Genomic DNA, 23,630 nt, shown 5'->3' with positions numbered 1-23,630 from the left:
ATCCTTTTTCAAAAGATTTTTCAATTTATAGCTAGCCCTCATAATGATTTAAACGATTTTTTTTAAAGTTTCATTAGAATCTAAACATCGGATGAAATAAATTTTGCGAATCTTAATGTATTTATTTATTTTTGGTTCATATTTTCATCAATAGAAATACTTCTCCCCAAATCGATGACGTAATTTGAAAAGATCTGCCCATGAAGTTTTTATATTTTATGTAAAATGTGCTAATAAGTTTTGCAAACTATACTCGTCTAAACCAAAGATTTGTTTATTTATTGGTTTATTGATACAACAAACATTTGCAGTCTCGTAGGCTCAATTAAGGCTTATAAAGCTTTGTCAAGTAGAAGAACAGATAGCACAATAAAGAGAAGGGCATCGCAAAGAATACTCCAGGGTTATGGCGGGATTCGAACCCGCCACCTCCACACTTAACAGAGCGTTTCAAAAATTTGTAAGAAGCTGAACGTTGTGTAAAAGGACAAAAACGCTTTAAGAAATTTTAAATAACTTTAAAGTTTGAGGAATTAAGAAAAATTGCAGGGACGTAAAAAAAAATAACCTAAGTTGGAACTAACTATTAAAATTAATTAAAAATTCTTTGCTTCATAACTTTTTATTGCAGCATGTTACATTCATAAATCTTCTTTTTATCAGCAACATAGACTTGTGCAAGACTATTACAGCGGCATTTACGCCGACTAATTCACCCGAATTAATTCCTGTGATCATTGTAACATAGAATTATCTCCTTAGGAATGAATATCAAAACAACGAGATTTTTGTAAATTTTTAAGCAAGCAAACGAATAGTATGAGACTTGTGAGACTTTTAGACTAATGCAACATAGACAAATGCAAAACTGCCACAGAGGCGTATAAGCTGACTAATTCACTCAAATTAATTCATGTGATCATTGTAACAGGGAATTATCTCCTTATGAATAAATTTCAAAACAACGAGATTTTCGCAAATTTTTGAGCAAGCAAACAAATAGTATGAGACTTTTAGACTAATGAGACTTTTAGACTAATGAGACTTATGAGACTTTTAGGCTTATGAGACTTTTAGACTAATGCAGGACTACTACAGAGGTGTTTACACTGACTAATTCACACGGATTAATTCATGTGATAAGCCGGCCAGGTGGCCGAGCGGTTGGCGCGCCTGACTGTGAAGCCAATGGCTGCGGGTTCGAATCCCGCTCTGGGCATGGATGTTTCTCTTTCTTTGTGTTGTCCTCTGCTGTGTGTGATGTGTGAATGTGTCCCACCCTAAAAACGGGTTTGTGGCAGTGTGGCGTGGGTAATGTTGCTCGCCTCCGTGACCTTGGTTCACAGGTGCCCACTGGGTAACGTGAAATGAGTAACAATTCCGGCATCTTCTAAGGCGAAGAATAATGTTCAATGCCTGCCATTTGAAAAAAAAATTCGTGTGATAATTGTTACATGTTGCTGTTGTTGTTGTTAATTTATGTCGCACTAGAGCTTCGCAATGGGCTATTGGCGACGGTCTGAGAAACATCCCGGAGGATGATCCGAAGACATGCCATCACAATTTTGATCCTCTGCGGAGGGAATGGCACCCCCGCTTCGGTAGCCTGACGACCTGCACGCGAAGTCGAGCACTTTATGGTAGCACAGTTTAACGAGGACCAATACCGCACACCCTCGGTCCCTACTCAGACTGATCCAAGTGGTCACCCACCCGCACACTGACCGCAGCCAGTCATGCTTGACTTCGGTGATCTGCTAGGAACCGTGTCTAAACGATGAGTCCAATGCGGGACTAATTGTTACATGGAATTATCTCCTTAGGAATTAATTTTAAAACAACGAGATTTTTGCAAATATTTGAGCAGGCAAACGAATAGTATGAGACATTTAGAGTGAACTACGAATTAGACGAATAATATGAATAATTATTGGAGATGCTTCAGCTTCATAATAAAGGATATTACAAGACGAAATACAATTAAGCAAAATAGTACACATTTTAAAAATATGTAAAAAAAACTTTTATAAGGAGAAACACATATGACACTCAAATGTCTGTCGCTTAGCCCCTACTTGGATGTCATCCAATATAGAAATAGTATCGATTATATTAGTTCTTAAGTTATTTTCATGTTATTTTTCAATTTCTTTTTTTTTTAAATTTCTTTTGTTTTTATTACTTACATTATATTTTTATGCTGGGAAATATCTCATATGGTTTTTCGTGGTTATATTCATAGGCTATTAATAATAGAAATGTGTGTAAGGGGCTGAATTCCTACAAGTCTACTGAATTAAAGACAAAAACAGTAATGAAAAGGTTAAGTCTTGACTGATTTACATTAACAGCGAATAAAGGGAAATTTATTTGTTTGAAATAAAAAATAAAAAAGTTGAGAAAAAAAAATTGGTCAAATTTTTTGAGGAATTACTGATAGAAACATTTTATAGGTAAAATAATCAAAACAATTTTAGTAACAAAATCATGTTTCTTTTTTTTCACAAAACTGAATCTAGAAATGCTGATATGTGACGGAATTATAAATAATGTCCAACTGTTTTTTTTTTATTTCCAATGAGCTGCACAATCAGTCTTCCCGATGAGCAGACCTAGTGATTCTCCAGAAGTGGTATCCACTCTTTCAGGACCACCACAATGGGTGAGATACCGTTGGCCATGTTAATGTGGACGTCTAGTTTCTGCCACACTAGATGGCAGCACCGAGACTCTATTTGGATGCTAAAGTCCCACTGTTAAACTGAAATATTGCACAACGCTCATTTTCATATTGATACAGTAATAGTATGCTATTCCAAACTATATTTGTTACTCTCGATGTATTGCTATTGACTGTTTGCAAGTCTTATGCCTTTTGTTTGTGCAAGTCACGCTCTTGCACTTTAGGCCTTCAACGTTTTCTCGAATATCCCATTCTATAGTAATGGGTTGAGTTAATATTCGCATAATGTAACAAATACAACAGCAATGCATGTTTTTTGACATTTAACAAAATCAACAAAACTACTAAACGTATAAAAACTTAAATATCATACAACATTAAAAAAAAATTTATTTCGAACAGCAAAAACTTACATTACATTAGATAGATCGACACTATGAAAATACCTCACTTAAAAAACTAAAATAACTGAAAATAAAATCAGAATAATCATCGGAGTCACAAGGTTCAATATCAATATCAACTATTTCCACAATCACATAGTCATTGCCCGTCGGGGTGTTGTTGTTAGTATGAATCGTTTCCTGTGTGTGATCTGGGAATACAGTTGTGCGGTCAGAAGCATGGGAAGATGAGTTTTGTGGTTCAGTCACTTCATTTTGGTTCACTTGTCTTTTGAAGCGTTCGTTCCAATTTAAACTACCTCCTAGACATCCAACAATAAGTAAGAAAAGTAAATTTAAAGACACGCATAAAGTTTGTTTGAAATGCATAGCTGAAAAAAATAAAACACTTATTATTACAAAGTAAGGAAACTGTACGAATTCGAAAATGAAATAAAATAAATTAATTAAATAAAGTTGATATTTAATTTTAAAGTCACACGAAAACATATTACTCGTTTATGAAAAACAGAGTACATTAATTAAATGCAACGTTATTATAATAAAAGTCAAGCAGCAGTAAAAATAGCAATAAGAAATTAGTAATAATAATCAAATATTCTGGTGTACTTTAAAATAAAAGATTATTTGGGCTATCATGATTTTTTAATGTAGCGATTTAAATTTTAATTTTATTTTAATTAATTTTAATTATTTTTAAATTTTAAGGAATCCTTATTAAATAGATAATAAAAAATCAGTTTTAAAAGTTTATGTAAACTATAACATAAGTTAAAAATTATTAAAGGGCTCAAAGAAAATATTTATATTAACTGGAAAATATTTTTTTAAATTCCATTTTCCATGAGTTCCCCTTTTTAGTTTTTCAATAATGAAATAGTTTCAAAAGCAATAAATTAAAAATAAATTCATTAATTATTAGTTTACTTAAAATTTATTTTTAAAAAGCATTAATATGTTATTATTGAGCAATATTCCTCGTATTAAATGAATAAATGAAGTCATGATAAATACAAATTAATAATTATGCATTTTTAAAACAGATTTATGTTATTTTATTCATACGGTGCATATTTAATTTAGATTTTTTCTTAAGACTACAACATTTGCGTCTTATATTTTAGTAGCCTTCAACAGTAATTTATCTTTATTCATTTATTTTTTTATTTTTTTATTTGAAAATGAGATTTTTAAAATTAAAACTTCTTATTCAATTAAAGAACTTATTTAAGTTTCATTTAAATTTTTCCAATTCTGAGGAATAGTCTGAAAGTGGAGAACAAATTTAAAAAAACAGAAGGATATGCATTATATTTCCAATATTTAATCACAATAAGCAAAAAAGAAAGTACAGCTGCAATTATATAACATGGAATTTTACTCTTTCTAATAATGAGGAAATTAAGTAAATTTCAGTATTAAAAATTTTAGGCTTAAATCCATATAATGTTTTCGAGCAACACAAATTATATCAAAAAATTTTAATTTTTTGCACTTCTTACCTTAATTTGACCTGGAATTTTTATTTTACAGTGTAGGATGCGCATCAATAAAGACCATGTGGACGAAAATTTTAAAACAATTAGCCTCAACACCTTTTTCAATAACCGCTTATGTAGATAATAAGGGACAATGCTAAAATTAATTCATTTCAATTTTTTAAAAAGCAAATATTATCCATATATAGAATGCACATCAATCGAAGTCTTGTAGACTAAACTTACAGGCATTTAGCCAGATAAATTTAAATATTATTTTACCATATTCAAGCAAAAGAATCAAATAACCATAAATAAGATGATATTCAAACTGTTAACTGTGAGAAAAACCGTTTATTAACTGCTTTCACCTAATACGGTTAAACAACAAAAATTTTATTCCAGCAACTGGGCCCACCCTTAGTTCCTTACAGCTGAGTACATATTATAGTCAAGAGGACTAACCTGTCAATCTCATGACAGACAGAATGGGGGTTCGGTTCCCAGGATCGACACCACAATATTTCCGCCATTCCCTTCAAGACGTGAAGAGTTTCCAGCGTCTTCCACTCCTCAATTTCTGAATTCTGTACTGTTATAATATAATACTCACATTCACACATAGATGGCAGCACCATAAAGCTGGTTAAAACAAAGAGCTATAACGATTTTGAAACCATACCAGTTGTAAACGATTTTAAAACCAAAATGGTAAAAAATTTTCTTTACCGTAAATTTTATGGTTAATTGGATGGACAAACTGTTGTCAGCTATTTTACTGTAAATTTAGAATGAAAATTCTAACAGTGTATTTGTATGCCTTTTGTCCATCTCTGCATTCCAAAATCATATATTTTGTAATGCGGTTGAGAAACTAACTTAAACTAGCTTGCCATACCAGTTACTGGATGTCTTGAAATCGAGTAACTGTGTAGAAAAATCAATTAAAAAAGGAAGAGATAGAATAGTACGATGTGCTACTAGATGCTTAGAAATTAAAGAAATTTTTCACAGAAATCAGTCATAAACTCCATCAACCTAAGCCGCTTCCCTCCGAAAAACTGTGGAACAATGTTTCCAGTACACCTATTTTTTGCGACAATGCCACAGTTCAGTCTAACTATCAGATTATCAAGAGGCGTACTATTGTGTAGATATTATTATTATTTGTTCCAACTAATACTATTTATTCACAATAATGGTATTAGTTAGGATGATCAGAAAAATTATTAAGCAACGTTTCCATAATAACCATTATTCGCAACAATACCACAATTCGGTTTAACTATCAGATTATCAAGAGGCATACTATCAAGGGACGTACTTTTAGTATAGTTCGTATTACGTATTGGACGTACTAATAATATTGTTTGATAATACTAATTCCATTATTGTGAAATATTAGTATTGGTTGAAGGTATCTAACATACTGCAGAAAACATTGATTGATGATTGTTTTTCTTATCAGCAAAGTCATTTGCTGACAAACTTTGTGACTAACATTGAAATCCATTGAGAATAAAAACTGGTCACCTAGGTGGCATAGAACAAATTGTAAATTTTTAACTCCCCTTGATTTTCTTTTGATTCTTCAAGTCTTCGATCATTTTGAAGGCACTCAATAGTTTATGCGCGTGACTACTGTAGTTCTTATCTGTAGAATCTGTATTTATTTGCTTCCTCAATTTTTAACAACATTAAGTATAGTAATAATATTAATACAAATCACCTTTGGACCAGCTTAACTACCTTTCAAAGTTATCTGATACAAAATATAAACTTTAATGATAACCAGCCGTATGTACAATGCAGCTGTATTTAAATATTCCAATTCTTAAACCCCTACTTAAATCCTGAGACCCTTTTTAATTTTAAATAACAATATATTAATAGAATTTTTTCACCGGCTATTTATAATGATTACATGTACATGTGTACATGTATCAATATACATAATAAAATATAATTGAAAACGTTTTAATGGGAAAGCGTAAAGGTCTTCATCAGGGCATGACGTTTACGATAAATGTGATATTTCTGAATAAAGAATTATTATCCTCAGATAAAAATTACTCTTCATAATGTATATATATATATATATATATATATATATATATATATATATATATAATAAATACAAGAAAACACTAAGAAAGTTAAGAAAAACAGTAAGTATCAATACCATTTATTAACATTTCATTTTTTTTTTAAATAAAATGTTGTTTGTTATTTTTTACTTATTATTTCCCACCCCCTTTTTTTCATATGTCTATAATTTTTCTTTGTTTTATTCTTCATTTTGAACTTATACATATATATATATATATATATATATATATATATATATCTTTATATATATATTTCGTCTGTTCGTGTGTATGTCACTGAACTCCTCCTAAACGGCTGGACTGATTTAAATGAAATTTTCTGTGTACCTTCAGAAGGATTCGAGAATGGTTCAGATTCACAATAGAACATTCTGCCACAAACCGTTCCAGCGGTATCAGCAAAAATCGAAATGGAATTTTCTGATTGGCTAAAAGTTAGCCATTGTTTTAAATTTTGCTGTACACGAATCAGTTTTCAAATATCTTGAAGATAACAACAGTGATATTTTCTATCTTATAGCTCTATTCTTTTAGAAAAGTAAATTACATATACTTTAATATTTAATCATAATTCGGTTCTTTATTTCAGGTGAGGACAAGCACGTAAAATCAACGAGAATATGTTTCGTAATTATTGGTCGTATCACGGATTTAGTATTGTGAAAACTGTTTAATAACAATCAAGGCAAAAGCAAATTTTATTCATCTTGCACGCTTTTAATAATTATTTATATTTAGAATGCAATTTTAGTTCAATTTAGTATGCAATTTTTCATTGCTGACGGTTGTCATTTGAAAACTATTAGATTGTTTATTATTACAAAGTTTGCGAATTCACATTCATTTTAATTATTTCATTTAAAAAATAGGAGTAGACTATATTTGAGGGTGCCCCTTGATTCTCACCAAGTTGTGATAGCGGTTGATCTCCAAGCTGGCCGATGTTGAATCCCAATCGTGATTCTGATTTGTTTAAATTTCAGCGTTATTTTTAAATGTTCAACGGTATATGTAATTTCAGAAGTCCGTTAGTTCTATGTTGGATACCGGCTGGTTAGGTTACTTTTGGTATGTGGTATGTGGCAGTCATAAAAAAGGGACTTTAGAAAAAAATGTCACCGCCATTCCGATACCACAGACGCCATTTTCAATTCGTATTTCGCCGAATTTATGTGGCGATGGAGGAACACAGATTCTATTCATGATAAATTTAGACAGTATCTAACTGCTGTTAGAGAATTCTGTGCACCTAAAACTGAGGAAATTCAAGCTTAATGAATAAGTCAGATGTTTTTTTTTTCCTTTTCTTTCTGTGCTTACTCCATTAATTTTTATTTCGATTCAAAATGCATTTTATTGGGTTTATTAATTTTGCTTACATTGGGTTCATTGCAATTTTATAAAGTTTCGGCCGATGTCTTGCTGAAATTTTCCAATGTATTATTAAAATATCATTATGTTTTGGCAGCCATTCCTGTTACCGCGGTGTTCCGCGCAAACTGGAATGGTGATAAACATAAGTTACCAATTTCGTCAAGGGGCACCCACAAGTATATTTTTACCAAAAATAGATTTTTGTTTTAAATTTTATCATTATTATATTTCTTATTTAATTTATTTCATTTTTATTGCTTTTTTATTATTTAAAATAAATACGTGAATTATCGAATTAGCAAATTTGCGACCACTGTCAACTTCTACATTTCTTTTTGTTTGAAAGAGAATATGTGCAAAAATATGCCGCCTAAACGAATCGCTCTTAGTCGATCAACATCTCAAGCACGCAAGAAGAGAACTAACCGTGTTTCAGAAAAATCGGAGCAACGGGAAGAAAGACTTGAAACTAATCGAGAACACAATGCTTTAGCCTGTTCCTTGGAAACATCAGAGCAACGGGAAAGAAGACTGTTAACAAATCAACTACGCACTTATCAAGCCCGTTCGTCGGAAACATCAGAGCAATGGGATGCAAGAATAAAAATCAATCAAGAACGCACTTCGCTATTCAGACGCTGCCAATACTCTGATTTGAATCTAAGTGCATTTCACTATGATCCGACAACCAACTGTAGTCTTTCACCCAAGCGTCATCATCGGAAAAATGGATCAATTATGTATGTTTTGTAGTGCTCTCAAATTTAAGAATGAAACAGCTGGAATTTGCTGTTCTGGAGGCAAAGTGTAACTACCAGATTTAACGTCGCCAGCCGAGCCATTATCAACGTTGTTATCGGATCAAGCAAATCAATAGAAACTTTTCTTGGCGAATATAGGTCAGTACATTCGTGTTTCCAAATGACTTCATTCGGTGCTGCTACAAGTATCGGTGCGCATCGACAGCTAGAGTTATTTATTACATTCACATGCAATCCTGCTTGAGCTAAAATTAAAGAGCTTTAGTAACTTAGGCAAACATCATCGGATCTTCATGATGCATTATCGCACGTGAGTTAAAACAAATATTAAGCTCTAAACTTGGTTTTATTGCGAAAAGTCATGCTTTTAGAGAGACACGGTGTTTGATGCATTCTATTGAACGGCAGAAAAAGAGAATTGCCACATGATTTGGCTTATTGAAAAACTCACACCAGGACAAATTGGTCAGCTCATATCAGCAGAAATATTCATGACGCCATTGATCCAGAATTATTTCAGATCATCATCCAAAATATGTTTCATGGTCGGTGTGCATCACCATACATGTCTGTTTGAAAATGCACTAACGATATCCTAGAGAATTAACTGTTGAGACTATCACTGGTTTTTTCACCATTAAATAAAATTCTCTATTCAAATCATAATCACAAATCTCATTTACACACTTATATACAACATTTAAATTCAAACTGAAAGCTTTGCAACGCACGCAGGGTACAGCTAGTATATATATATATATATATATATATATATATATATATATATATATATATATATATATATATATATATATATATATATATATATATATATATATATATATATATATATATATATATATATATATATATATATATATATATATATATATATATATATATATATATATATATATATATATATATATATATATATATATATATACAGGCTTATTCATAATTCCCTCCAGAGTTTCGAATCGTTATAGTAAAGAGACGAAGACGAATATGGCAAAGAAGAACATATGAAATTATTCCGAAAGTATTCAAATTTTAATTTAAGCAGTTGACCGGTAGGTGGCAGTAACATGTACCACTGAAGCCAGTTGTAGTAAACAGAGGGAATTATGAATAACCCTGTATATATATATATATATATATATATATATATATATATATATATATATATATATATATATATATATATATTGCTGCTTTAAAAAAGCATGCTTCGTCCGCAGTAATTGGTACGACAGTATGCGATACCATAGTACTGTTTATTTTTAAAATTTCTACGGCCATTTTAGAAAGGATCGAAATAAAAATAAAAAATTACTTCGTAGCTAAGTTTTTATTTTTACAAAAATACAAGATTATTCAAAATTAATTCATAACGTATTCAATATTACTTAACTTATTACTTAACCTAGCAAAATGAATCTAAATAAATACTTAACGTTTAACTAATTCTTTAACGCTACTTAAATTATTATTTTAAGCATTCAAACAAAATAAACAACTATAGTGTTGCCAATTGGTAGAGAAATACCCGAGTTTATGCTACCACATGAGAGAAACATACATAGAAATGAATGCTATTCGTATTAATCACTATAATCAGATTCATCTTTAACAGAGGAAATTTACATAACGAACTAGTACAAACAATGCTCTAAGGTTAGGTTTGCTACTAGTATAGTCGCACAAGAAAATTAGAAATTTTCAATTTTCTTATCTCTGGCAATTAACAATTTATATAATAAAAACCTGTTTTCCATTTTAACGAATTAAATTTTCTTAAATCAGAAAACATCGTTTTATTGTAAAATAATACTTTGAAATTGTAAACACAGAGAGAAAGTTAGAAACAGATCTTACCAGTATTTCCGAAAGAATATTCTTAAAGTTATATTTTAAGAACAACCAGGTTACCCAACAAAAAGAGATATGAAATCCTTCACTCATACTCAATATTTCTTTTTTAATTTGTCTTTTTTTCGGTCAAAAAAATGCTGATGTAATTATTTCAGCAATATCGTTGAAAAAAGAAAGAGTTTTTTAAAAAAAAATATGATTTTTTTTCCTACAAACTGCGAAATCATTATTGTAATATATGTAACCAGGTTAGTGAAGTTTTCGAATTTTGAAGAATTGGTAAGTTTTATTTAAGTAAATAGTTATTCTCTCTATAGTCTAGAATAGTCCAGAAAAAAAATTTTTTTTTTACAGAAAGGAATCTGTTTGAAGATAAATACAGATTTTTTTCTATTCGTAATCGTTACCCTCGCGCTAGAAAAAACTCACGATTTTTATCCCACAGATTTTCTAATTAGATTTGACGATTTAAAATTGTTTTTCCTAATACAGTTTTTCTCTGCCTTTCATCCTAATCATAAACGGATTAAAAGTGTAAATTCAAATTCTAATTTATGCATCACAGTGTTTTGCTTACCGTAAAGTAACTTCATCTTTTTTTCAAATCATTTTACAGTTATTTTCTATGATTGCTCTTACTTTCCAGAAATTATTTTATGGTTTTAAACATCATATAAATAAAGTTGCGATTTGAAATTATTGTAGGATTGATACACTACCTGATTATCATCTGTCTATGAGTACAACTTTCATGTAAGTTAAATTGCCAAACGCATTATGATGGTGGGGCAATACAGTTTTGAACGTCCTTTCATTTAAATATGATTTCAGTAAATAAGAATTCTAATATAAAGACAATTTATAACCAAACACTAGAGATTCCGTGGCTTATGAAACCGAGTAGCACCCCCCCCCCCCGGGTGAGGTGCTCTAGGTTCCAATATAACGGCTCTGAATGGTGAAACGAATTTTGCTCTCAGACCACAATGTTGACATAGTTATTTCATAGAGTTTTTTTTTTTTTTTTTTTTTTTTTGTTAAAATAAGGCCTTTTGCTAAAATAACTGCAATTATATGTTTAAAGAATATGAGTCCGTTTTTAAGTTACAGTACTTTTCTGTGAAATAAGCAGCTCTATACTGGCACATCAGCTGATAGCTTTTTTCTAAAAATTTAGCAGATTTTTTAGTTTATTTATAGAATTGTTTGCTTAAAATGTTACCTTTTTTACTACGTAAAATATAATCTCTGAAAAAAGTAAGGCCTACACTGGGTGTTTTATAATCACTACTCTTAATATATATTTGTTAAAATTCTTGTCGAAAAAGTATTTACTTTAACATGGACATTGTTCATATTTTGCGAAGAAAACAAAAGTGCTTATGAAATTAGGGTAAAAATTAAAAAGGAAATAAAAGTGGTCAAGGCGCAATTCTAACGACAATGCCACTACTGGTCATGATATTTTGAAGCCTTTAATTCAATGATATGCCTGGCCCTCAACTGGCTGTAGCTGAAATGTTTTTAGGAGTTTGAAAGTTGTGCAAAGTTTGAAAGCTAATTTTAACATACTTCTAATATACACTAAGAAAGAAAATATGGTCTAAAACTACCAGAATATGGTAAAATTTACAGCCTTTCTGGCTCTATGGGAACACCAAAAATTTGGATAATTTTTCTAGAAGTGCTTTGGTAATGGTTTTAGAAAAACTAACCTTAAAATATGGTTTTATAATACGTGATAAAATTTGATAAACGCAGTAAAATGTGGTACTTTTGTCATAATACCTTATAGTAGGGCATGAAAAACATTTTTTCAGGAACATTTACTTTTTAATTGTGCATTTTTTACAAAATGTGTGTTAATAAAAACCATAATTTTGAAAACCATAATTTCCACTTAATCGCTTCCATATTAAATGAAAAATTACCAAATAAATTCCGTATACTTTGGTTTTATAAACCAGAATTATGAATTTCTTTTCTTTATTATCAGAAATGCTATAATGTACGGTACAGTATGGTAACTTTACTAGATTTTTTTTTCCGTGTGTGTCCATCCATCTATGTGAAACGTATTTCAGATTATAGTCATATTTCTTAAAAAAATATCTAGATAAAGTTTTATATGCTTTACTTTCATCATTTCATCGGGTTGAAATGACCAGAAGGTAGTAAATCATAAATTTCAAAAACATCTACAATCATCTCAAAGTCAAGATCAACTTCATCAGCAAGATGCTCTGTAGGTGGATAAGTAGAGGAAGATATTTCTTCATCAGGTTCCGAAGACAATTGTGTAGAGTTTGCCGCTTCTTCATCATTCGATTGTCTTTCAATTCGCGCATGTCTTTTTACATTAAATGCGTGCGAATGGATTGATAAAGCAAGAATGCCACAGCATGCTAGAAACAGTCGAGAAAACTCCATATCTGAAAATAAATACCATATATTTTGCCATTGCATAAGATTATTAATAAAATACATCCCTATCCTGTTAACCCCTTAATGATCGGTTAATTTTCAAGAAAACGGTCATAAAAGTGCCTATTTTGCCAAATACACGTATTTGATTAGTGCTGACATCTAGTTTAAAATAAACTAACTATTAACAATTACCTTAAAAATATCCTGGTACTGCCATCTGGTGTGTAAAATGAGAAATAAAGTGTTTTCCGGGCAAAAAAAAAATAAATTAGTTTAATTCTTATTGGCGCGTTTCTATTGAACACTCCAGCAAGGAAATTTCACGGGAACGAGAGATAGAGGGTGAAACCTCACCCTGTCATTTTCACGGGAGCGAGAAGGAAGGGGTTAACTGGGTATGACGAAATATTTCGTCATACACGAACTACTACTGCAATCGTCATGACCAAATTTATCGTCATTATGATTACTTCAGGTATTAAGGTACGATGGCATTTCTTATAAATTATCATTTCTTTTTGTTGCAAAAATTGCAGTGAAATAAGCTGAACAGAGCATTATTCCCCTGTTAACAGGTTAAATTAAAAAGAGTTTTATAGACATGTTATGTTATGCTGTCTTAATACATCATTCAATAAAATGTATTTTCAATTAAAAAAATCATTAATTTTCAATTATGTAATTAAATAAGTAGAAAAAAATGTTTCATTAAACACGCTCTCAGATATCATATATTAACTGGATTTACTTGAATCACAAAATAAATTAAATAAGTATTATTTGTTTGTTTAAAACATTCAATTCTCATTTAATTTTAACAAAAGTTACCAATTTGTAAGCAAAAAAATAATAATAATAATAATACGCTTAATAGCTTTTGAAAACATTGATTGGTACATACATACACTACATTCTAAAAAATACGATATATAGTTACAATTATTTTTGTTGTTGAGCCAAACTACAAAATTTTTATTTACTTTTTCACTGCTATAGTTTTTTTCATTCTATTTATTCCTTTTTTGTTGTTAACTTAAAACACATATTTCATGCGCATTAGAATCAATATATATTTTTGCAATAAAGTCACAATATGACTTCATTGAAAAAATATTTCTTTTAAAAAACAAGCACATTTATAGCAATATATTAGCACAAATTATTTCAAACAATTGCTATTCTATCAATTTATATAATTCAAGGCATGATAATTACAGTTCTGTACATAAAAATGTATTTAGTTTACTTCACCAAAAATGGTAGAAACTATACAACAAAATTTTTTTAAATGTAATAAACCCAAGTAGCACAGGGATATTGTAACAGCTTTGGTCTACATCGACCGACATTGTCAATATTGGCGAAAACCGAAATTGTGTGTACGATATTGTACGATTCCCGTCGATTTCACATTAAAAATCTGTTTGTAAAATTTTCATTTAAAACTTTATTGTGTTTATAAATCAAAATTAATCATTTAAAAGACAAAAAATGACGTCAAATTGTTATAATTCCAAAAAATAAATTTAAAATATAAATTTAGAGATATCTGAATAACAACCGGACAATATTTGATATCAATATTGTAATCGTGTTTTTGTCACGGCATCGATCGTTTTCACTAAATACTGAAATCTATGATATTCACCACTCGGAATCGTAACCGTAACCCGTTAAGATGCTGTTTATCATTTTCCGCTACACCTTTACTACACCATCCGCTTTATCTTTTGTGTTTTGTCTTCTTATATTTAAATCTAATTTCGTCTCATAAGATTTATATCTTAGCGCATAATGTAAGTGAATTGAAATGATTTCGATTTAGCGAGCCCGAAAACTCATACCAGCTGAAGATGACGGAGAATTAATGCACCTTGTTGAAGTGAGCGAATTCTCTGATCTGGGCAGGTATGTTCTGTTTCTTAATATATATAACTATATATATTGCAAGAATTACATTGATTTCCTCCTTTTTCATGTCCAGGCTGCTTAACTATTTAATTATATCACATTATTTAATTCTCATATTCACAAACAGTGGCGAAATTTTATAGTAGGTATGTTTGGAGGTGTTAAGCCTTCTGACATGCTTATGTTTATATTTTTTCACACCTGCAACTTGTACGTTCGATGAAAAATATTTTTTAATACTTAAACTAATTAAAAATTTAAGAGCTGAGCGAGCTAACAAATAGATCATATTTGCGTATTTTTTAATTATTAATTTGTCATGGTAGATTGAAATGTTTTTTTTTTTCGAAATTTTAAATTGAAGATTTAGTATGTCTACTAGATTGATTTAATATGTCTACTGAAGATTTAATAAGATCTCTAATATTGCTGCTAGTAAGAAGTTTTTTTCTCACCCATACAAGTTTGCAGCTATATATATCTATATATATAATGTTTAAATTACAAAAATAAGAATTGAATCATGAAAATTTTATATGTCTACATCTTACTTACCGAACCGAATAGCTCATTAATCAAGTAATGAATAATTTCGGACGGGGTTTTGATATGTGTTGTTATATTTGCTAGAATTACGCCAATTTCCTCTTTTTTTTTTTAGTCCAAGTTTGTTAACTATTAAATTATATCACATTATTCAATTCTGATATTCCCAAAGATCTTGTTTACTTTTATTGGTTCTGTGCGCTATAACAATTTGTCTGCTCCTCTCGGACTAAAAAAATATCTAAAAGACTTGAAATATGACGAAAATTACCTTTATTTATTTTTTGACAGAAATTTACCAGTCATATTTTAATCATGCCTTTAAATAATAACTTTTTGACATGCTCAATATACGGCGATAGTAGCGTAAATTGATGTATTTTTTCTGTTGTATTTTCGTCAGTTATTGATGTTGATTTTCACGTTTATTTTAAATATCCCGATAAACAACCTGAAAAATTGGAATCTTGTATTTGTATTTACTTTCTAAGTCAATAATTGTGTTGAATTTTATCAGTTATTGCTGCTGATTTCTCCATAGTTTTTAAGTCTGTTATTTTTTATACAACAGCCTAATCTAGAAACGAAGCACTCATTTGAGGCGACCAATTCGTGTGAATTTGTTGTCAATCTTTTTTTTTTTTGCCAAGTACTACTGCATATTTAATGATTTGCAATTTTTTTTATTGTGATGATTAGTTACAAAAGGTGAAAGAAATAATATCTGTGTCCCCTGGCCTTCCAACAAAATGCGAAAATGTTACATGTAATGTTATAATAAAACTTACACATTCAATTTAAAAAAAAGTTATATATAGTTTTTTTTTTTTTTAAACACAGCGCCTTTGTTATTTTAAATTACCAGCATACATGTTTATTATTATGAAAGGAATCTTGCAGAAAGATATTAGTGCTAGAGAGTTTTGTCGCAGATAGCTCGAAAAAATTCTGCCTCAAGGATTCAGAGTATAACAGCTTTGGTTATACCTATCATTTCAATTAATGTTATTATATTGCTTTTTTAAATTTATTGTTGTGATTTTGTTGGAGAAAATAGTAACTTCGGTAAGTCATGACAACTTCTTGGTATTGATGGAAAGTCAGGGATTTGAAAATCTAAAATATACCCTGCACAATACCCTATCAAAATGAAAAGCAATCCATAGCTGAATATGTCCCAACTTTGCAACATATTTTAACTTATGTGATTCTTAAGTCAAATGTGACTGTGATAAGTGTTTTGATGGTATGGGTATTTCTCTGCACACAATTTATACATAGAATTCTTGATAATTTGATTCGTTAACATACAATCTGATATTGCAATGTTTAATATATTTATGCGAAGGCCATTGCTTTGGAATCTTCTCATATACAAAGTAAAGACTAATGCAAGAACTCTTTTCGAGAATAAAGTGACTGAAATAAGTAATAATATATTATAAAAATGAAAAATTTAGATAATTCCTTCCTTCAGCAATCCCATGCCCATTTTATTTTTATGGTCTTAATTGATGATAAAATATGAGATACATTTTGTAATGGTTATTAAAACATTATATATATATATATATATATATATATATATATATATATTATTTTATTCTTTCAGATATGTTGTTTTGAAACCATCTGTAAAGGCTATCTATGCTCTTTTACTTCAGCACCATCTTGGAATTGGCGATGACGTATTGTAAATTAGAGTGAAAAGGGAAACAGTGTTTTGAAAGCCTCTCAGCTGTTACAAACTCCATCTTAGGTAATTTTATAGACATAGAATTTTAAAATTTGTAATAAGACTTTACTTTTTCATTATCTTGCACTAAAATGGATCAGTTATTCCTTAAATTAATTACCCTGGTCCTTCCTGTTTTATTTTGCTTAGTTTGTATTCTAAACTCTAATACTTTTACATTTTACAGCATTGTATGTTTCAAAGTTCAAAAGTTAGCCACTCTTAAAGTTTTGTAATGTTTTTCATGGCGTCTTTTCTTAACTACTAGCTATCAGAGTTTGTTGATTTAAATCATAATTTAATACATGATTTAAATCAAATGATTTTTTTAAAAAAAATCATTGATTTTGAAAGTTAAACAGTGTTTTAAATTATTGATACTTTATTGTTTTCTTTTCTTGGTTTTAAAATTTATTATAAATAAATTGCTGAATTAATTAATTTTAGTTATTGAAATTACTTTCTTTCTTGGTGTGTGTTAAATTCCAACACATTTGAAATTACATTTATAAAAATCTTTTTGATTCTTGAGATTGATTGAATAGCATTAAATGTGTACAGATTAAAGTACACATTTAATGCTGTCTTAATATAGACTTGCATAGCTGTAGAAAGTAATTAATAAATATGAATTTTTTCAAAAAAAAAAAAAAATTCAAATGATGTTAATTAAAATTCTACCTTTTGATTGAAAAAGCATGGAATTAAAATCTGCATTATATTTTATTAGTGGAAAATGTATATTTCTAAAGCTTGAGGTTATATTAGAAGGAAATTACCCTAATATGTCAAAAATAGAAGGGAAAAAAAGGGGGCTGATGAATTCAGATGTTTTTTTTTTCCTGATATAGTGTCATTCTTGCCTTTCAAAGTCTATTTGAGGCAGTAGAGTTATTAACTGGTAACTGGAATTCTTTTTCTCATAATATGTTTATAGTATCTTTGACGTTATCAGATTTTCTATTAAGAAATTTTGTTGGGAAAAAAATCCAATAAGTACATAGATTTTTTAAAAAATTTTTTTAGCTTAACTTATCTATTTTGATATAAGATTAAAAATGAATATTTTAATATAAAAATATATAGATTAAATATTTATTTATTTATTGATGAATGACTACATTTATAAACACAGTCTGTTACATTTATTTTGTCTTATTAAAAATCAAGAGAGAAAAAATCTCACTTTTTAATTAAAATTATGGTTTGCTAATTAAAACTTAGTTTTAATAGTTAAAGAACAAGGATCTGTGTTCAAGCCAAATTTATTACCACTTAGCGGTACCTTTACAAAATACTTCACTCTATCTGAATCAGCACTGTGGTAAGCACATGTTAGATGTGGAATTTGTATTGACCAGCCGGGTTCCAATCTCAGCCGATACTGGGATTGGAACCCGGATCACCTCATCGAAAGGTGACCAAATAATTTTTAAAAATTATTCAAAGAAAAAATTTTTTCCCTCTATTATATTATAAAATATAATATTTTCCATATGTTATAAACTTACTCGTAAAGGGCCCTCATATAAAAACAGGCCCAGTGCTCCTGAAAACATAAAAACTGCTCGGATTGTATACAAATGAATTATCAACCTAGGGATTAGCATAAACGCTGCTAGTAGTACTTGCGTTATACTTATGTCTACTTTAGTTCATGAAATGTTTTCAATATAACTATTTGTCTTTTAATTTAAAAATATTAAAATTAACCACAGTTCATGTCTTATTTTTTTCAGCTGCTACCTTCAGACTGTTTAAAGAAACTAGCAGACTAGAAAAAGCTGAAAAATTTGGTGAAGTTCTTGCCACCGTCAACGACCGGGAAGGCAGGAAGACTAAGTTTGCCTCTACTGACACAGTTTTGTTTTAGAAACAATTGGTTGTATTAAAGAATACAATAAATTATAGAAATTAGTATATTATTCTTTACTGTTTAATAAAAATTATATTTCATTTACACATTTGACAACCGTTCATGCCCTAATAGATATTTTGGCTACACTTTAATGGACAAAGGCTATAAGTAAATTAAATCGCAGCTTACTCTACCATGCTTACCCATTTTTTAAATCAGGAATCTGAGGAAGTGACTCCTGTTATTTTATTATGACAACATCAGTGTAAATATTGCTTTTTTTATCTTTTTAATCAGATTTCTTAAAATCGAACATGATGCTGTGAAGATAAGGAATTTTGTTTTCCATGCATACTATTTTAGTAAAATACAGATTACATAATGCTAAAACGTCACAGCAAAAAAGTTTATAGTTTTAAATTAAACATATTGTAATTTTAATCTACATAGTAAAATATAGATGCTGTAAAAATTATTGCACAAATCACTTAAAATTATTTCACAGTATAAATGGCTGCTTGTACCCTGAAAAAGAGAAAAAAATATCTTAACAAAACTATTTACTTTCTAGCTTATTTTCTATAATAATAATAAAATATACCTGTCTACCCAAACTTGTTATATATAATAACTAAGCTGCAGATTTTAAAATTCTATAAGTTTTGGTAATAACAAATTTAATTTTAAACAAGCTAGAACGGTTTTGTTATCAGCTTTTTCCAGGTTACAAGCAGGCATGAATATTTTCAAAAACTAATTTTTATTTTCTCAAATAACGTAATTTTGGCGATAGTCGGCATTCCGCAGCATTCGTTTTTTGAATATCGTGTTGACGATGTCGGGCGGCATAGTACAACGTTTGTAAATGCAGAGAGATGTCGATCGACATTCCCCAACGTTTTTACAATATCGAACAATATTGTTTTGCAATATTGAATATACGTTATAAAAGGGGTCCATTTTTATATAGTACAATATTTCGTTACGATATTGTACAATGTTCAAAGCTAAGTTTTTACGATATCGTTTTTGTGAATTGTGCTACTTGGGAAAGGCTGTTCTTTATTCAAACTTCAACAGAATTACAAGTCAGGTGAAGAAGGCCTCGATACAGGCTACCATAAGCAAGAAATTTGATCCTTTAACATTCCAAACTTAATGATATATTTCGTATTTCCCCCACTGCGTAGCTTAGTAGCCCGAATGTAGTGACGCATTTCTTATTTTTCCTTCACTGTGCAGTTTATGTTCATTACGTCAGACAGCTAAATTGATCCGTGCCGTTAGTCTTTTCTTTTCTAGGAGGTGTTGCCACAGGGCGATTAAACATAACAAAGGGGATTAAAAAAATCTGCCATAGTTGCAACAAGAGCACCTCTTTTCCGTTAAAACTGCAACCCATATACATCTCGCTAATTTTAATAAATATATTATAATAATCTGAAAATTACTTTATTTTATGCTTGGTTTTCAAAAATGTCTCTTCCGTTTAGAAAAGAGGCATGTAAAGTTTACCTTATTCTGAGAAATGCTTTATTAAAAATGCCTCACATTAATTATTTATATTGATTTCTTTTAGTCATTTAAAATTTTCAGTTTTTTGAAAAAGCGACAAGATGTTTTGAAAATTGGCCACTATTAAAGATGCAATACTAAAGATGTTGGGAAATTTTTCCCAATGCATAGAGTTCATTCATTAAGGTTTTAACATGGTTTTTTGAAGGTTTTTCACCAAGGGAAATAAATTAAAAAAATTTAAACAAAACTCATTTTAAGTGCCTTACATTTGAAGCTAAGTCATAATTTTACACTATATGCCATCTTACCGTGAAGAATTATCTGGGCTTAGGGCAAATAACTTAAATAACTTAAAAATATTTAAAAAAATAGCCAATTTGGTAACATTTTTCCACCAAGAAGAAAATTATCAAAATCTATGACTCATTCCTGTTTTTTGCAAATTTTTATAAACCAAGATAACCTCAGCATTGGAGTAAGATTTTAAATATTAAAAATTTAAACCACAAACGTTTTTCATTTTCTCAAAACTGTGGCTTTTCTCCATATTGATGTTTTACACAATTTTTTAGAATAAGCATTGGGGCTCTAAATAAGGACTGGCTAAACTTGACATAACAGCCTTGAGTAACTGCTAAAAACTCACAACAGCACATTATTTGCAAAAATGTATGGTTTCATGAGACAACAGAACCTTCGAAAAACAACCTTAATTTGTGTATGTGGATCAGGTTTTTAAGAAAATTCTGTTACTCTATTACCTTAAAACTAAAATATAGAAGAAAAATATCCCTATACTTGTGTCCATTTACAGGCAATAACAAAATTATTAGTTAATAAAAATATATACTTTTTAATACCTATCACTTAATTTTTTAGTTGTTCATATATACATTAATGCAAGTATCCTACAAAATAAAAACCTCTTCGAAAAAATAAGCCTAGAAATCATTTAAGATTGTAATAGAAATGTCTGTAACAACTGCATTGCAGCAACATTCCTAAGAAAATTTTGTAAGTTACAACTAATTTTCTTTGTGATAAAATTACACAAAACAATTTTTTTTTCTTTTCTGAATAGCATAATAATGTTCGAATGCTTTAAAAAAATAAATACTGTCGTAATAAAAAAACAGAAAATTATACATCATCATTGAAACAATATCTTGAACTTTTAATTATATAATTTTTGAACAATAAAAAATAATGAATACTTAAAACTTTAGTCATCTTATAATTGTCAAAATCTAAAAAAATTACGAAGAATAAGTAAAAATTATAAATATCTTAAATATGCATTATTAAAAAGATTTTGTAAGTTACAACTAATTTACTTTACGATAAAATTACACAAAGCAAAAATTTCTTTCTTCTGGAATAACACAATGTTCGAATGCTTTAAAAAGTTAAATACTGTCGTAATAAAATAAAAAAAAAACAGAAAATTATAAATCATTGATACAACATTTTAAACTTTCGATTACATAATTTCTGAATAATAAAAAATATTGAATGCTTAAAAGTTTAATCATCTTATGATTATCAGAAACTAAAAAAATGGAAATTATGAAGAGTAAGTAAAAGTTATAAATACTTTATACATTACCTTAGTTCATGAAATAGAAATATTAAACTTCCACCAAAAAGTATGGAACTTATGAAACAACTTATAAATAGATTAATTGCAAAATAAAGAATAACATTTCTTTCTCATTTGTTCAAAGATTATCCTATAGATGCAATGTATGGAATTACAGTGTGTGGCATGATACAACAATAAACATTTATCTTCTTTTCAAAGTTTGCAAAATCATCTTTCATAAATAAGTATTTAAACTGAAAATAAATTTAAGAAGAAAAAAAAGAACTAAAACTTTTGATTTTTCTGATTAATAAATTTGAGTTCATGCACTTGTATTAAAAAAATTCGTTTTGTCTGTTATCATCTGAACAAAATATTGCCCCATAATGACATTTTTTTTCTTTTCTTTTTTCTGAAATGGTGAAGAAAGAAAAAGAAATCAATAGAAATACATGAAATCTCAATGAAACTGAATTAAAGAAATATCAATCCTTAAATCCTTATTTTAGTAAATATCAACGTGACAATAAACTTTTAAATATATACACATATATCGCAAAACTTTGTCAGTAGAATTATAAAAAGATTTCCAATATTTCATAGCATTTAATTATTCGTTATCATCGTTTGAAAAAAATGACCATTGTAAAAGAAAAAAAGTTATACAGCCGCAAAATATTTAACATAGTACGACGTTATCGAACACGCCTGTGCTCTAGCTCAATATTTAAGATTTATTTTTGTTGACACTAAAAAGTTTTAATGATTGCTTTATTTTTAAAAAAATCTTAGTTTTCATCTTATAATTATTTTAAGAACATTTGAAACAACTTGGAATAATTTAAAAATTAATTTCTATCTGTAATACTTAACTTTTCCTCGAGGGCATTCGCAATTTTCGTCATTAGAATTATAAAGGCTTTTTTAATGACTGCCCTGTTATCTGTTTTATTAATCTATTAATTATCTGTTTTATTTATATAATTGTCAAACATAAAGTAGAAATATCATTTCCTATGGAGTCGCAAATAAATATTTAAACACGCAAAAAACTCTAAAAACGAATTTTTAGAAAATCAATATTTAAAAATAAAAAACTTGTTTGATTTTTTACTCCTGGAATTATTTAGTGAATAAAGTTGTATATATCGAAGAAATTTCTTTAAACTTTCTTAACCAATCAGCATTCGTTTTTCTTTTTCATTCACTTTCCTCAATAGTAATTTATCTGAGTTCGATAGCGTTTTTGCTTTATCCCTAATTAAGTGTTAATTTGCGATTCCTAAATGTGTGTCATATTTATAGTTTTAAAAGGATTCTAAACATAGATATTAAGTGCTATGATTACGAAATAACTGCGGTTATTATAA

The 23,630-nt window shown here is 29.0% G+C and overlaps 1 protein-coding gene and 1 long non-coding RNA gene across 5 annotated transcripts in view; one reads left to right on the top strand and one right to left on the bottom strand.

The window, feature by feature from the left end:
- Positions 1–3,061: 3,061 nt before the first annotated feature.
- LOC107450452 (uncharacterized) overlaps positions 3,062–23,630 on the bottom strand; it is a 33,813-nt gene continuing 13,244 nt past the window's right edge. The window contains exons 3-4 of one of the 4 annotated variants that reach the window (XM_016066237.4): positions 12,821–13,115; positions 3,062–3,458 (exon numbers count right to left, since the gene is read on the bottom strand). In XM_016066237.4, the coding sequence (XP_015921723.1) occupies positions 12,826–13,115 (290 nt within the window). In that variant the 3' untranslated portion in view covers positions 3,062–3,458; positions 12,821–12,825. Of the gene's footprint in view, positions 3,459–12,800; positions 13,116–22,284; positions 22,435–23,630 lie in introns of those variants that run through there. The other 3 variants (XM_087154014.1, XM_087154011.1, XM_087154012.1) reach the window with 3 other exon arrangements.
- Positions 14,756–19,220, top strand: LOC122273068 (uncharacterized). The gene is made up of 3 exons (XR_011637526.2): positions 14,756–15,018; positions 17,180–17,326; positions 19,042–19,220. It is a non-coding gene; the product is annotated as an uncharacterized LOC122273068 (long non-coding RNA).

The sequence above is a fragment of the Parasteatoda tepidariorum genome, chromosome 10 (assembly GCF_982258835.1).
Source record: "Parasteatoda tepidariorum strain Cologne lab strain chromosome 10, Ptep-v5.0, whole genome shotgun sequence".
NCBI classification, from domain to species: Eukaryota; Metazoa; Arthropoda; class Arachnida; order Araneae; family Theridiidae; genus Parasteatoda; species Parasteatoda tepidariorum.
The sequence above is the reverse complement of the archived record's forward strand: the minus strand, read 5'-3'. Positions and strand labels throughout refer to the sequence as shown.